At 22.8% G+C, this 16,782-nt stretch overlaps 1 protein-coding gene across 1 annotated transcript in view; it reads left to right on the forward strand.

Annotated features, from left to right (window-relative positions):
* The window catches only part of LOC129606222 (death-associated inhibitor of apoptosis 2), a 30,593-nt gene continuing 13,811 nt past the window's right edge, over nt 1–16,782 (forward strand). The window contains exons 1-2 of the mRNA XM_055516403.1: nt 1–1,237; nt 6,626–7,024. Coding sequence (XP_055372378.1) covers nt 1,031–1,237; nt 6,626–7,024 — 606 coding nt within the window. The 5' untranslated portion in view covers nt 1–1,030. The remainder of the gene's footprint in view (nt 1,238–6,625; nt 7,025–16,782) is intronic.

Below are 16,782 nucleotides of genomic sequence, written 5' to 3' on the forward strand. Positions count from 1 at the left end.
TTAGAAAGAATTTTATCGTGTCGGTTTTTATTTTAATAATTTTTCATACTTCTTATTTTTTTTATTTGGAAACTAGAGGCTAATAACAATTTTCGGAATGCTTAGTTTTTAAAATAAATTTTAAATATATAAAAAAAGTTGCTGTTGTGTATACTAAAAATTAATTTATATTGTGAATTAAAAAGAAGCATATAAGATGTGGATTGAATAGTGAAATTAGAAGGTGTGACGCAAAACTTATTCTTAGCATTAAATTATTATTCCAAAAAATATATTTATTGCGAAAAATAATATAATTTAGAAAATGTTAAATACTTCACTTTAATAAGTTTTTAAATAGTTGTTCCAAAATTGAATTTCTATTAAAATTTCTATGGTTTCGTTAAAAGAAAATTATGAAATTAAATTTTAAAAATAAAAATTATATAAAAGTAAAATATGTATAAATAAACTTAAAAAAAAAAAGAAAAGTCAAATAAATCAGAAAATAATAAAAAAACGGGAAAAATAATATACAAAATTGAAAAAATCAGGTCAACGTACAATAATTATTATGTATCCATGAATGTGAGATTTTTTCTTTATATCCTTAAAGCAAAACATCCTATTTGAATCTCAAATGTACACAGGAATTGAAAAATATTCAAACTCATTTATTTTTTACGATTAAGAAAACAAAACTTTTTTTCAATTTTACAACAAAAAAAAAAAAATAAAAGAACTTGTGATAACAAAATAAAGTTATTAGATAATATCAGATAAAAACATATTAAATCATTTCATTTTTGTTTACTCAAAAAAAAAAAATAAAAAAACAAAAACCAAAATAACTCAAACATAGAAAAACAGTAGAAAACAAACAAGTTGAAAATCGTGTGTAATAAATAACCGTGTACCTTCCCATTTACTTTCTATTTCGTTTTATTTCAATTTGTTTACTTCATATTCAAAGTATTATAGACTATAGCTATATATTTAACTGTTAAGAAAAAGAATCTTCATAAAATTTTTTTTTTAATAAATTTTTAAAATGGCTGCAACATCTTCAACAACATCAGTAGCAGATAATTATAATTATGAAAAGAATCGTTTAAAATCTTTTCAATTATGGCCATGTCCAAATATTGTAAATCCAAATGAGCTTGCAAAATGTGGCTTTTATAGTACAGGATTTTATATGGAAACTCAATGTAATTGGTGTCATATAACAATATCTGATTGGCAACCAAATGATCAGGTACAATTATTAAAAATATATTCTTATTTAAATATTTTAAGTTAATTTATGATTAATTACTGTAGACATACGTACATATATATTTAGTAGCTATTTTATCAACCTACACCAAAAATAATATGTATGGTATTCACTAATAATTCATTGCGTGAATTTTTATTAAATAAGAAAACAAGTACAACACCTATCTAAGTATTTAGGTAGATACCCACCCAAAATTAAAAAATCTTTCTTAAGAGTAGATATTTTACATATTTAATAGAGGTACAAGATACTTTTTATTACAAATTGTCATTAAATTCTGAAATACTGTGAGGCAAAGTCGATTGGACATAGCTTGTAATCTATTAGAATCTACTTACTAATTTTTCTATTTAATAAATTAATTTTTGAAGTAATTAATGCCAAGTACTTAGATTTGACTGAAATGCCAATTTAATTCCTGCTCAAGTTCTAATATGTTATAAATAAATATTTACATAATATAAGTGACCCATTTTCTCAATTTGTAATTGGCGCTAGTTGAAGTTGAGATTTATAACAAATTATAAATTATTCTTCTCTTTAAAAAATTCCTTCATATTATGTTAACTTTATTTATATTTAAATTCTATAACATGCATTAGAATTATGACTTATTTACTTAAATTAAGAACTAAAAATTTCTACATTATTTACTTGTAATGTATTTAAATTCTACATAATTATTAATCAAATTTGCATGTAAAATGTATAACCAAAGATGTATTTAGCATTATTTTTTGTAAAGTAATTAAATTTTAAAGTAAAAATGTTAAAATGCAAAATATTATTGTCATTAATCTTGGTAATCGTAAAAACAATTTTCGTTGTGCTTTTTTATGTTGCTAAAGTTTAAAAAACCTATACTTACTTGTTTAAAACTTGCGGGAAATTACATAACCAAAAAATCTGATGTTCAGATCTAGATAATGTCTGTAATTGCTTTGTTTTAAAATTTATAATTATTGTTTTCAATTAAGTATTTACATAGGTAGGTTAGTAGGTATTTAAGTATAAAACATTATTATGTTGAATGTTGAAATAAAATACTTATTTTAGTGAGTAATTGTATCTTGTAGACGATGTTGCTATTGAATTACTTAGGACGCATACACTTTTAATAAAATATGTTTGCTATTTAAATGCAAAATGTACTATTGCTTTTGATACTTCTTGTAGTGCTATCAAAGTTTTTAATTTCTCGATTTTGTTGTTGTATTTAATGTATCTGATTGTCGGAGAGGCGTAATAAAATTTATAAAAGTACTTGCCTACTTACTTATTTATAACAGTACAGAAATGATGTTAGTTGCCTTCATACTGTTTGAAGTGCAAGGGTTATTTAATATTAAACCCCGAAAATAGATAATTTTAAAAATTGTGTTGTTCTAAATCAATCAATTTACGATAAGCGACATGCGTCTGTTCCTCACGATTGTTTGTTGCCAATATTGCAAATAAGGTGTTAATACATAGATATACAACATGTACTCACTTACTCAATAAATTTATATTACTTATATTTCAAGGTAGGGTATGTAGATACTTACTTAATTTTATGAGTAATTTAAGATTTTCATTTTAGATATATTATTCATATTAAATTATTTATTCGTAATTAAATTGCGATTGTCTTTATAGAACACCATATTCGCATATTCATTTAGGTATTTCGTGTCATAAAAAAATTTAAATAAAAGTTAACTAATTAAAATCAACTTTAATTTTAGGACACCATTTGACCTTTTTAATATAAGTAAAGCGAGGATAAATTGAGTTGACCTGCCAAACTGTAAGATATATTGTTTATATACTTACGAGTAATTGTAATTGCTTCATATTTCGTCAAATAAACTATTTGAAATTTAACCATAAGAAATATGTAGTACTTTCTGTGAGTTGAAATTGAAAATGAAGTACTTATTTGTATGAAAACTGTACAAAAAATTCCCTCAATTTGATATTTTTATTTACAAAACTAGATAAGACAATTTGAATTGTCTAGAATATAAAAAAAAAAAAACGTAATATATAACAACACGTGTGACAATAAAAAAATTTCAAGGCAGCACTAGAATTTGCCAATTTTTTTTTTTATAAATTGCAACAAACATATAAGTACTAAAGTAAGTATTGTGAATATCTTCTGCGATTATCAGATGGTTTTTTTTTCTGAAATCAATCTCTTGAAACGATGAATAAATCTAGATTATTTTCATTAAAATTAAAAACGGTATACTTGTTCAACTTGAATGTGTGTAAGAGAGAAGAATAGTTACACATGCATTTTAATTATATATTTTAATTGTAATTACATTATAGTTCCTCTTAAGTATATTAAAGTATTTGATGAAATATGTATGTTTATAAAATTTAGGTCAATCTATTGTTATTTGAAGAGAAAAATGTGCATAACATTTTGAAAATTTATTTAACTTAGTTTCATTCTGTTTTAAACTTAGTTAACGATATTTAAAAAAATAAGACAGCATATACTTCGAATTAGAACACTTAACAATAGTTTTATGTCATTTGACAACCTAGCCATTTACACCTTATACATTTCTATATTAACATTCAAAACGAAAAAGCAAATTTATATACACAAATACATTTTTTCCAGTAGAGATATGAAAGCCAAAATATTGTCATTATTGTTTTACTATTTCCATATTTAAAAAAAAGAAACAAAAATTAGTTTTGTACTTAAATGTGTAGTAAATATTATAGAAATGTCCTTGAAAATACTTTATGCTTAAATTAACACGAATAATTTTTTGTATACCTACTAATTTTAACTAATTTTTGAATATTTAAACTTTCTGTAAATTTTTAAGTGAAGAGGGCTTTATGCAAATTTCTAATCCAAAATTTATGGTATGTATTCTGCAATATTATTTGTAAGTACTTATATGGAAACTACTTAATATGATGTCTAATAAATAAATCATTCAATTTACTTGAAGCGACCGACGTGTATTTATTTTAATTAGAATAAAATTGTTAACAAATTATTTTTAACAGTAGTTAGGTATATGTAGTGCATGTAGATAGTTGATTATTTCTATTTTGTCCTCTTGTTTCTTTGAATTTTTAGTTAATTAAAAATAGAAATAGTATATTATGCTTATAGTCGTATCGTATTAGACCCCATCAAAATTTTTTAGACAGTAATAATGCTAGTATTTATATATAGAGTAAATGTCTGTAAATTGTATACTTATTTATTGTAAATATTTCAATCTTCTACACCATATCAAATAAACCGGCAATCAATTTATATATTCTAGGTAAGATTAATAATAATGCAGCTGGTTAAACAGAGTTTTAATCATTAAAAGCGAATGAATCATTTCATTTATAGTTGCTCTTTGTATGATTATAAAAAAAATCGGTACTTTTATGTACGTACTTTAATTAATTCCTCTTATGATCAACATTATAGATAAAATAACCCTCGGTCAACTACTCTTCCTAACTTGCAATTAAGGAAACCAATGTGGTTTAGAACACTATTATTGAGCAGACCAGCATTATTATTACCAGTATTATTTTTTAGTGGTAATAATAGTGCTGGTCTCTTCAACAAATAGTGATAAAAGGGCAATATAGAAAAAGATTCAAGGTAACGTAGTGCTATTTTTTGCTATGACGTTATAGGTACACTCGCTTAGGATTTCTTTGCTACTTCAAAGAGTTGTTAAGTTTACTGTACTTATAATTTCGTCCCTCGAATTTCCCCCCTGTATTAATAACTTTTGCCACTCTTTTGATTAATTGAGAATTATTAGGGTCTTTTCCATATTTACAGTTTAGCGATTCTAAGAACAGTCTTCTTTCTTTACATTGAAGTTATTTATCACACTAACTTGGCCAGTGCTTTTATTATATTTATAATATTTTAGCTCTCAAAAATATTTTAAAATGTTCTATGTCAAAAAATTTTTGCCTTTCTAATTTTTTTAATTTTTAAAAAACGTTTTAATTAATTTAAAAATAATCAGTGTAATAAAATTTAAAATTTCAAAGATTTTAATAAAATATATGTATGTAAATTCGAAACTTCCAATTTTCAAAATTCTAGAAGGCTATGTTAAGTAATTCAAGAATTTTTAATAGGAAAGTAAAAACAAATAAGTAGGAAAAAAATTTAATTAAATTTAAGAAAACATAAAATCGGAAGTAAGTTCTGTAAAGGTTAGAAAATTTATACATCCATAAATAAAGAAATTGTAAGAATCTGCAATTATTTGTTAAGGAAATAAAATTCTATACCTTGCTTGTTAAGAATTTTATAAAGGAAACCATCTCTATCATAATTTTAAAAGAGTAATTTTTAATATAATTTTAAAAAAAATATTTTCAAATATCTTTAATTTTAGGAGTTGCTACAAGTAAGAAATTTCATAATCGGATTTTCAAAGCCAAAATTTTTTTTCAATAAAAAATTTAATCAGTACTTATTCGTAATTTACAAATGAAATTCTTCGATTTAGAACAAAGAGAAATTTATTAGAACTCCTTATACTTGATATTGGTTGGCCATAAATCATTGGACACTTACAAATCAAACAAAATTTAAATTAAGATGTAAAAACGGAACACAGAATCAAAACATTAATATTTTTAAGGTTTTCATTAGAATTCATTAGAATTCACTGTTTGCGTGATAACGATAATAGCGTATATACATGTATGGGAGGCTTTTATAACGTACATTACTTCATAATTTACAGGCCTAATATAAAGCTTTACTTAAGTTGAAGTTCATTTATATGTATACTCGTAGTTCTCAGTTTTTTCTGATTTATGTTAAATTGATTGATTGAAATATGAAAAGGAAATTACAAATGTTTACCAGCCATAATATTACCTAATAACAGATTTATAAAATTAAATCTGACTGAAATAACTGATTTGATGTTATACGGAAATAATAAAATTTAAAAAAGGAGTTATTTCCTAATAATTAATATTGTAAAGTGATGACTTTTTAGGCATACACTAGCAGAAGTTTTTAGTACATAAGAGCATATTTCAAAAGGGTAATATTTTACAAGTCAACCATATTTTTTGGTGTCAACCATGGACACTTTATCTCACATTTAACATTAATATATATATATATATATATAAGTAAGTATATAAATATATTTCTAAATTAAAAAAATAATTATAAATACAAGAAACCCACATATTTAAAAAAAAAGAGAATATTGTTCAATAAATTTCTAAAAATGGAAGGCAAATAAAGTAAAATTAAATTTTATATTTTTAAACGCTTTTATATTTTATTTTTTATAAATTTAAAAATAATTCTTTATTTTATTTCTATTTACATTTATATCTATTTTTTAACATTTTTAGATAATGGAACGTCATATGGACGCAGATCCATTTTGCCAATTTATAACAAATCGAAAGGGCTGTGGTAATATTCCATTAGAAAATGATAGAATTAGTGAAATGAATAATATTTCAAATAGTGAGAATGCAAGTTCTAGTACAACGTCTGAAAATGCTGAAGGTAATATGACAATAGCATCATCATCATCTAATATTGTTAATTCAAGCACAAATAATATTATGCCTGGTAAGAGTTTTAATAATGTTAGTACTACTAGTTCATCAAATGATAACACTATAACGCATGATGAAGAACAACGACATCAATTACGAAGACAGCAATCACAAATTAATTCAAATCCAAATTCACTTGATTTAAGACTTGAACATCATAGATTAGCTACATTTAAAAATTGGCCTGTAAGTTTAAATTGATTGCTTAATTATACAGAATTTATATATATATTACATACGTATAAGTACTTATTACTTATTTAAAAAATTGCCTTAAGTATATTTTATCATTTTAATTTAAGATTTTAGTGAAAGAATTAAAGTTGCTTAACTTAAACTTTTAAGATTCTATTAATGTGTTTGAAGTAATTTTACTAAAAATTTTTTAGTACCTACTCCTATATTAACCCCAATTGATTAAAATGGAACGACAAAATTTTCTCATTCTCATTGTAAAATACTTGTAATATTTGTATAACATCTAAATTTCAACAAGAATTTTAAAGAAAATTAGATTTTTATTTTGTTTGGCTTGGGACACTACATATATCTGATTACATATTTATTACATTCGTCTCTAAATATACATTCTTTAAATTTTTATATTGTATTAAGTACTCTAAAGAACTTATTTCAGCCAGGTTTATTGACTTATATGGTTGAAACAAATAACAACAACATTATACGAAATAAAGACTTCTTTATTTTTAATGATAATGAACTTTACTTTTTTTAAATATTTTCAGTCCTCTCACCTCAATAAACATATTATGCAACATATGGTGTTTATTATGTCAAAGAGTTAAAAATACACATTTTGCTTAAAGAATTCTATTCTATTTTTATACTAAAAATTTACAACTGATTAATTCTTATTTAATTGCAATTCAGGTGTGAAAATTTCTAGATTGTCATTTGCTTTCGAAATTTAAAATATGATATATACATTTAATTATTAATTATGTGCTGCGAGTATAATATTATGTTGTACATTATATAGTGTCACTAATATTTGGAGTTTCCGTCAGAAAATATTAGTGGGGTAATTTATTTTGAAATTGACCTAAATCCATTTTATATAAAAATGACATATCGCACCGTTCGGGAAATATTTCGGGAAAATTAATTTATTTACTTAAGCAGTTTCCTAAGAATTTCAGATTCTCTTTAAATTAACATCTATTGTTGTTACGGACGACACTGTCAACATAAAATCAAAAATTTTAATTTTCGTCTGATATACATACATAAGTAGTTTCTTCAATATAATTTTAAAATTGTTACAAAAAATTAATTAAATTATAATTGTTATTCATTCCAAATGAAATCTTCAATTATGTCTAACTTGTTATATTATATAATAGTTTTGTATCACATTACCTTATTAATTTTTCATATTAATTTAGTTACATATTCTTTTTTTTTATTATTATTGACCTCTTATAAGTGTTAAGAATGAACCATATTAATGTAGAATGCAAATCCAGTTTTAGAATTTTTGTTCAACCATTTCTCAAATAAAAAAAATAAGTTCACAAAGTCTTTAACTCATCTTACTGGCTCTGTGTATATATGTAGGTATATGTGTATATGAATAGTATAATGTATCTAAGTATGTGTGTTTTTTTTAAGAATTTCAATTCAATTCTTTTTCATTTAATTTTTTTGTTACTCTGCCTATAAAAAAGTATAATATAAGTGTGTTCATACAAGCTTTTTGATTAACTACTAATTTCAGTTTTGATTATTTGGTTTTTGTTTTTTTTTATTATAATTAAATAACTAAATTTGTATTGTAAGTTAGTGGGGTACATTAAAACCGGTTTTAAAAATCGATTGAATATATTTATGTATATTCTAAGATTAAGATAGAATTAAAAATAGAAGTGAATTATAAATTATGTGCTGTCAATCAGACGTTATTTGAAAGTTATTCGCCGTTTTTATATGGCGTTATTTCCATGCAGAAAAAAAAAGCAAAAAAGAAAAAAAAGGGGCTTTTTTTAAATGATACAATCAAAATTTCAATTGATTTGTAATATAAAATATTGTTTTATATTAGAAATAAGTATATTAGAATTTCCAATATCTTTCAACAAAAAAAAAACTGGTTGACTGAAAAATTATAAAGCAAAATAATCGGCAATGCTAAAGATTTTGTCATTTTATGTTACAAATTCTAAACGCCAATTTTTAATACAACAACAACAGTTTTTAAACGAATCTACATAAATAAATTCAATTTAAGAACTCTTAGTTAATCAAATTTTACAAATTTAAATATATAATCAATAAAACAACATTTGAATTAAAATTGTTTGAATAGTGGCAAGTCTTTTTCTAATGAAAATTTTATTTTTGATTTAAGTTGTAATAATTTCAAACTCAGTATGATTAAATTAGCAAATTTTTAAAAAATAATGCAAATTTATTTGTAAATTTTTAGATGATGAAAGGTCAATTACTGTGAAATATTTGCAAATAATGACAATGAGATAAAAAACAGTTAAGGAACCCTCAATTATAGAAATTATCTAATTACTTATACCAGATTTTTTAAATTAATAAAATTGCAACATAAGTAACAAAATTTTTATTTCTTAATAGAAAATAAAGTTTTTAAGTAAAGAAAAATAATAAAACTGGTTATTAAAAAAACTACAATATTCCATTAAAATTTACAAATTATTACGATATTAAAATTGTATAAAATTAAAAATAAAAACTATTTTATGCTCTATTTATAAAACTAAGTATTTCTCAAAAGTTTTATAAGCGAAACTATTTCAATTTTATGAGATTTGGTGTTGTTGACATTTTTACAATTTTTTTTTTAAATTTTTTACTTGTTAAAATATCACGATAAATATTAAATATTTATTTTATGTTGTAGTTAGCCTATTCTATAATTAGACTATAGCTTTTGCTTCGGGTAATAACTTATTTTATTAAGGAAATATTTTGTCAGTTATTTGTTTATTTGTTACGATATAGGTTTCGCAGTGTTGACAATTTCAGGCTATATTTCATTTCTACATTTATAACGAAAGAAAATTATTCAGTTTTTATTTTAAAATAAAAATACCATTTCTATAAAATAAATGTAATTTTTTTTTAGATCATTAAGTATACAATTTTTAACAAAAATATAGTTCCCTCTTATTCATAATCATGCGCAAATATTTCGTGGAATTTTGAATCTGGAGGTGCCTTGGTTTTTTTACCTTATTTTAACTAGGTCGATATCGAGTGATGAACTTTCGGAATTTGTCGGCTCCTGCACTTTTTTTTCATGATCAATTTTCATTCAAATAAACTTGTTGAAAAAATCGGGTTGTAGAAACTTGTTCTCTACTTACACTAAATTTGGAATTTTCGGAACTTTCTTGTTATTATAGTTTAAAAAATTTCCTAAAATTTGAAATAAGTGTAGGAAAAAACTTTTTCTTTATATCTTTTACAAATATTTTTTTAGATTAATAAGAGTAGTTAAAAACATATATGTATATATACTAAAGTGTATACTTAAAAAATTTACTTTAAATTTATAAAGCAGAAAAGGGAGACGCTGTAGATTTTAGAGGTATATTATAAAACAAATATAGGAAATTAACTAAGATTTGTATTTTTTTTGTTTAATAAGGTGCAATTGAAATTCCCGGAAATATTTTAAGAACAAAATTAGAGTTCCTTAATAATTCGTAATAATTATGGTTTTTTTTTCATATAAGTAGTTAAACATAATTCTACATTCTATAGAAGAATTCCCTACAATTAAAATAATTATTTTAACTATTTTCAAATCAACACGCGATTTAGTTTTAATTGAAAGGCTGAAATTTTTATCTTATTTTTTATCAATTTAATTAAGATTATGATATACGAGTATGAAACAAGTTAAGACCAAAACTTTTTTTATTAAAACCGATTTTAAAATAAAAAGATTTTGGTAATTATGTAAGTGTTTCCTTCAATTTTTAAAATTTAATTAAAAGTAATTGCATTAGAAATATTATTTGAAGTTTATTTATTTTATTAAATTTCAAACAAATCACTTTAAATATTTAAAATATTTAACCTACTTTCATATAACTTACGTATTAAGTATAGATCTTCTTACATAACGCTTAGTAATTCGAAGCATGCTAGATTTTCATATACGAGTATACATATGTATATGCTTACAGTTCGTATAACATATAACGTGGTTCGAATAAATTACATATTTTTGCATATTTTTAAATAACAATATTTTTAATGAACAAAAATTTCTTGTTGTTATAAACATGCGGATGAAATTACATTTCCATATCCTCATTTTTTCGCACACACTCTACAGGACTAATTTCTATAAGGGTGTACCAGTGATTATTTAATTTTCTTTGAAATTTGATTTTGTCCAAATGCTGGGTGCCCCTAAAATCTATTTGCAATTCATTGTTGACTGCGTTATCGCTCTATTTTCCCTTTAAAATATAATTTCTATTAAACTTTACCCAAATATCAATACTGGCAACAGTATACCAATATTAAAAATTCAAATTACATTTTAAAATTAATACTTAAATATTTACCTCAATAATTGAATTTTTAAAAAAAGTAAAATAAAAAAAAATTGAACTGTTTTACATTTTATTCATATTGTTTTCTTTATAGTACCGGTTGCCGGTATATAGAGTTGCCGTATACCACTATATTTATAATTATTTATATACATATATATTTTAATAGTTGCACTAGTTAATTACTGGTTTACCTTCATTATACATCTGATATGATTTAAAAGTATTTTGTTTTTGTTTTTCTTTTAATAAAAATTATTTGTTAATGTTTTTTAAAAAAAATTTATTGCATATTATGAAAGGTGTAGGTTTATGATGAAAAAAAAAAACATTTTTTTTTATAATTTGAATGTTGTAAAGTAAGTTTTTTTCTTTTTTTAAATATTTTTTCTTATACAAGGTCTTTAAATACCTGTAACAAGAGACCGTACAATTGACAATGATAAATAAATTTGGAGATAATGTTGTAACAGTCGAATTCTTTGTGAGTAAAATCTAATAGAGAATAAAATTTTGGAATACTTAATTTTCAATTTAGTAATAAAATTTATTTTATAAGGTGAATTAAACTTTGAATTGCGTTTACGATTTCGATTAAATTAATTGATTTTTCATTGTTTTTTTTAGTCAATTAATTTAAAATAGTTGGCTTCAGAGGTAATAATTTGAAATCGTAATTTGAGGATTGTCATTGATAGCCATTGTTAATTGTGAGCACAAATCAATTAATGAGTACTGATTAATTTTGATTTGTGTACGTAATGGATATTTATATAAATCTTATTGACTCTCAATAAGTTGGTAATTCTGTTATTATATGTTGATATCGAACAATAATATATAATTTTTTAAAATACATTTAAATTCTTATCCCATCTCGTCTTAGAATAAAAATTAGTAAATTTTTTAGAATCAAATTACATTAACTTGCATTACGGAATGATTCCGAATTTATTTATAAAATATTTTACCGAAAAGATTTTTATATGGTTAATCCTTGATAAAGATGTACCTGAATAAAGGGTTACTTTTATTTGAGCTCATTGTGATTCCGCCAACCAAATTCGGTCTTATATGTTTAATCCTTGATAAAGAGGTACCTGAATAAAGGGTTACTTTTATTTAAGCTCATTGTGATTCCTACGAAAAAGGCTGAACTACATGTATTATATTTTATATTATTCAATGGTTGTTGTTATAAGTATGTGTATTGTTTTATTTTTATTATTTTTAAAATTCCGTCTAACAATTTGATCACATCTTGTTATGAAAACTGAACACCCTGTTTGTCAGAAAAGATAAATAAAAATGTAAATAGCATTAACTTAGTAAATTAATTTATTTTTTAATTTCTTAACTCTCATTATTTTAAAGATCTTTAATGGCTATGATATTAAAATAAAACAAAATAAATTTTTGTATGCAAGTAATTACTTAAACAAGTTCACATACATTAATTTGTAAATTTGTATATTTATATGTGTACTTAGTAAATTATACTTGCTAAAATCTTAAATCAAGTATGAAGTTAATATTTATGTCATTATTTGCGGAAAAAATGACAGATTAATGCTAAAGTACAAAGTGTCATTAAAAATTTTGAAATATTTTCTTTTATGTTTTTATTTTGTTTTCTTTTTTTGCCTTATATTTTGTTAATTAATTATGTAATATGAAAGACACTAAAAATGTAAAATTACATTCAATAAGTAAAATAGTAAATATATGTATGTGTACAAAAAGATCAATCAGTTAACGTAAATCATAGTTTACAGTGAGAAAACTTAGTTAATCGTACTTACTTTCGTGGTTTTCTTAAAATGGATAAAAATTATTTCAATAAAATTCCGAATACAGAAAAATTTTTAAATTTTTTGAAATAAAAATATAAGGAAATGTTTTTATTTCATGCTTAAATTTAATTTTAAAATAAAATTTACGTTTACCCGTGCATTTTTAAGTAATTCAGAATTTTATCTAAAAATCGTATAAAAAAAGTAGTTTTAATTCAGTATTCGTAATGGTAATTTACTCTTATTCCGAAATGCTCAATTTGTTTTAGAAATCTAGTAGAGTTGTAGAGTTTTTCAAAAGAAAAAATAAAAAAATTTTTCCTACACAACCAAAAAATTCTTTAATAAAACCAAAAACAATTTTGATTTACGCTTAAAATTGATTAAATATTCTAATTGAATGCTTAAACAAACAGAAAAACTATATTTGCATTTGGTTTTTTAATTTCATTTTAATGATTTTCCATGAATTTCAATTTTAAATAATTATTAACCATTTTTTCTATATATAATTCGCGTTTCTCCAAACATGACATTCAATCTTTAATGGTCATTATTCTACCTAAAATTCATATACATACACACTTATGTGCAAAATGTGCAGAAGTTACGTAATTTTCTATAGGAAAACTATATTAAGCTTTAACATTTGAATTTTATTGTGAAAATATACTTCGGATTTATTATTTTTTTTATATTTTCATAATTTAATTCTTTTTATGATAGGCAATATTTTTTACATAAATTTTATTAGAGTATACAAGTATATATATTCGAAGTATATTTAATTATTAAAATTTATTAACAATATACCCAAATTATAAAAATTGCACATCTATATAATTAATATATTAAATGATGTTATTATATAAGACCCTAATAATATTGGTCCGGACCAGAAAAAGCAATATAAAAGCAAATAAGTAAATTATAATTTTTTTTTTATATACATATGAGATATTGTTCAATTATCACACCACATAAATCATAATTAGAACAATATACCAACACCAAAAAGGCTATGCATAGTATCTATTTACTATAAATTATTTTTCTATTATAAAAAGAGAATAATATACATAATTATACATACTGTATGTAAAGCTAATTCTTATGTATCAGCACGTTATCATTATTTTATGAAAGAATGTGCCAAAAATATTTTTTTTTTCTTTTTTTTTTGCTTTATTGTTAAAAAATTTATTGTACATAACTTTTTAGAAAAAGCAAAATAAAAATATTTTAAAGGGAATTCTTCTTAGATATACATTTACTGTTATGGTGATTTCATTAATGATTTAAAATTTTAATGGAGGTATGTTCGTATACGATACCGTAAATGTACTCAATACTCACATTCACAAAGAACTTAAATTTGTTTTTGATGAAAACTAATTTAGGAAATGCCAAAATCTCCCAATATGTACCAAATTTGGTGGTAATTCATATTATTCTTTAACTCACCAAAACTCAAATTTATAAAAATACAAGACGTTTTCTAGATAAAATCTTTATTTGTACTTACAAAATTAACTTTAAGTTGCTTTAAATTATATCTAAAGCTATAAATTAAAAGATTTTCAGGGAAAGAGATTAGTAATAAAAGTTTGTATGTAGGCTATTTGTCTAATTAAGCTAAAAAAATAGATTGTGTGTTGACGTAAGTTTTGCTATAACCTCTCAAAGTCCAAAATATGCCGATAGGAAAATATGTTTGCTATTTCGCCGTCTCCTTTAAAGTTTTCGCCTCTCGAAGTAAATTTTTTAATTTTGATACCTTACACTTCCGAAACTGGAAGGTTTTCCACATTTTTTTTTAAAGACAAAATCTAGACTTCTGAAACTGCAAGGTTTTCCACATTTTTTTTAAAAGAAAAAATCTAATGGTCTTGCCGTTAAAAAAATTAAATTATTTATCTTAACTCCTCTAGGTTAACCGCTGAATTTGACTATTAAGCTAGCTCCTTTTGATTTTTCTTTATTCTTCTCCTAAAAGTATGCAATTAGTTTTATTTTCCTAATATAATTTTGAGATTTTAATGAAATAATTTAAGTAAAAGATTATTTTTGAAAAAATATTTTCATTTGTTCAAGAAAAAGGTGCTATTTTAAAAACAATTCTTTCGATTCGAATTTATTTTTTTTAAGTCTAAATTAAAATTTTCTATATTATGAGAAAATATTAACGATGTACTATTTTTGAAACTTAGCAAATATTTGATTATCTGTTTCATAAATTTTGGAAGACATTGTGTTCTAGTATAACATAGATATATACACTTATCTTAGTTTTTATATTAATTTATCATGTAGCGAATTCCATTATTCTTCTAATACACAATTTTCTCTTTTGTTATCATTAATCAAATTTATAAATACAAGTACACAACTAATACAAGATTACACATACATACATACATTTAGTGTATATATGTTTCTTAATCAATTTATTTTTATCAGAAACACGTGTTTACTTTTTTTTTCACTGAAAAAAATTTCTGCCTGATATGTTTGATTATTTAACTAATTTCAAACTAAATAAAAAAATAAATTCATACCCATAGCATTTAACATAATAAATGTTATATAAAAAATGTTCTATTATAGAGTGACCAAATTTTAATCAAAATATTACAGTCAACCATTAAAATGAGCACACGAGTCTTCACTGTCCATAATGCGACTCCGAGTTGATATTTGAAAAATAAAGATTTGATGCAACATAACGTATAAAGCTCAAGTCAAACAATGCATTTTTCTGAATGTTATAAAATTTTTAGAGCTTATGAGCAGGTAGAAACTGTGAACTGGATTTATTTTGGTTTTTCCAAAATTATATAACCATTATAATGATTCTCTTTCTTTTGTATTGATCAGTTTATTAATAATTTTACTGGTTATTTTACTGCTCATAGAAATATGGTCACCCTATTATATTATAGCAAAATTGAAAACCAATGAAAGGAAAAAATTTTAAAACGATGCTTTATTTAATTTTAACTATACATTACTGGTTCAATAGTTTCAATTATTCAAATACGATAGTACAGTGATTGATGTGTTTTCCTTTTAACTAGAATTGAATTTAAATCTATAAGTTATAAATTTAAAATTGATTTAGAATTGCAATTGAAAAGTTAATATTTTTCACAGAAACAATGCATTATTGTATAACAGGATGGTGTAATTTAAAATTTTGTAGGACACACGATTGTTTGCAATGGTAAATGCATGTGTAATGTATGCGATGACGACAGTTAACTTTACTGCTCCACCTATACTGTTTTCTAAGATGAAATTTCATCGAAAATACACGGACAAAATTGATAATTTAATGTTTATGTTATACAGTGTCATTATGCAAAGAAGATGTTTCTTCTTGTCCTTAGACTTAGAGCTATTTAAAACAATTTTAAATTTATTAATCATTGTTTCTTAATCTTTCATTGAAATGAAATATTTTCATTATTAAAGTTTGAATGTATAAATTTAAATTCAAAATATTAAAATGACTTTTTTTTATTTAATATGAAATTATATTTTTAATAATAACAAATGATTCGTATATATATAATAGAATTCAAAATTT

Source organism: Condylostylus longicornis, unplaced genomic scaffold (assembly GCF_029603195.1).
Source record: "Condylostylus longicornis isolate FDR11 unplaced genomic scaffold, ASM2960319v2 ptg000018l, whole genome shotgun sequence".
Taxonomy (NCBI): Eukaryota; Metazoa; Arthropoda; class Insecta; order Diptera; family Dolichopodidae; genus Condylostylus; species Condylostylus longicornis.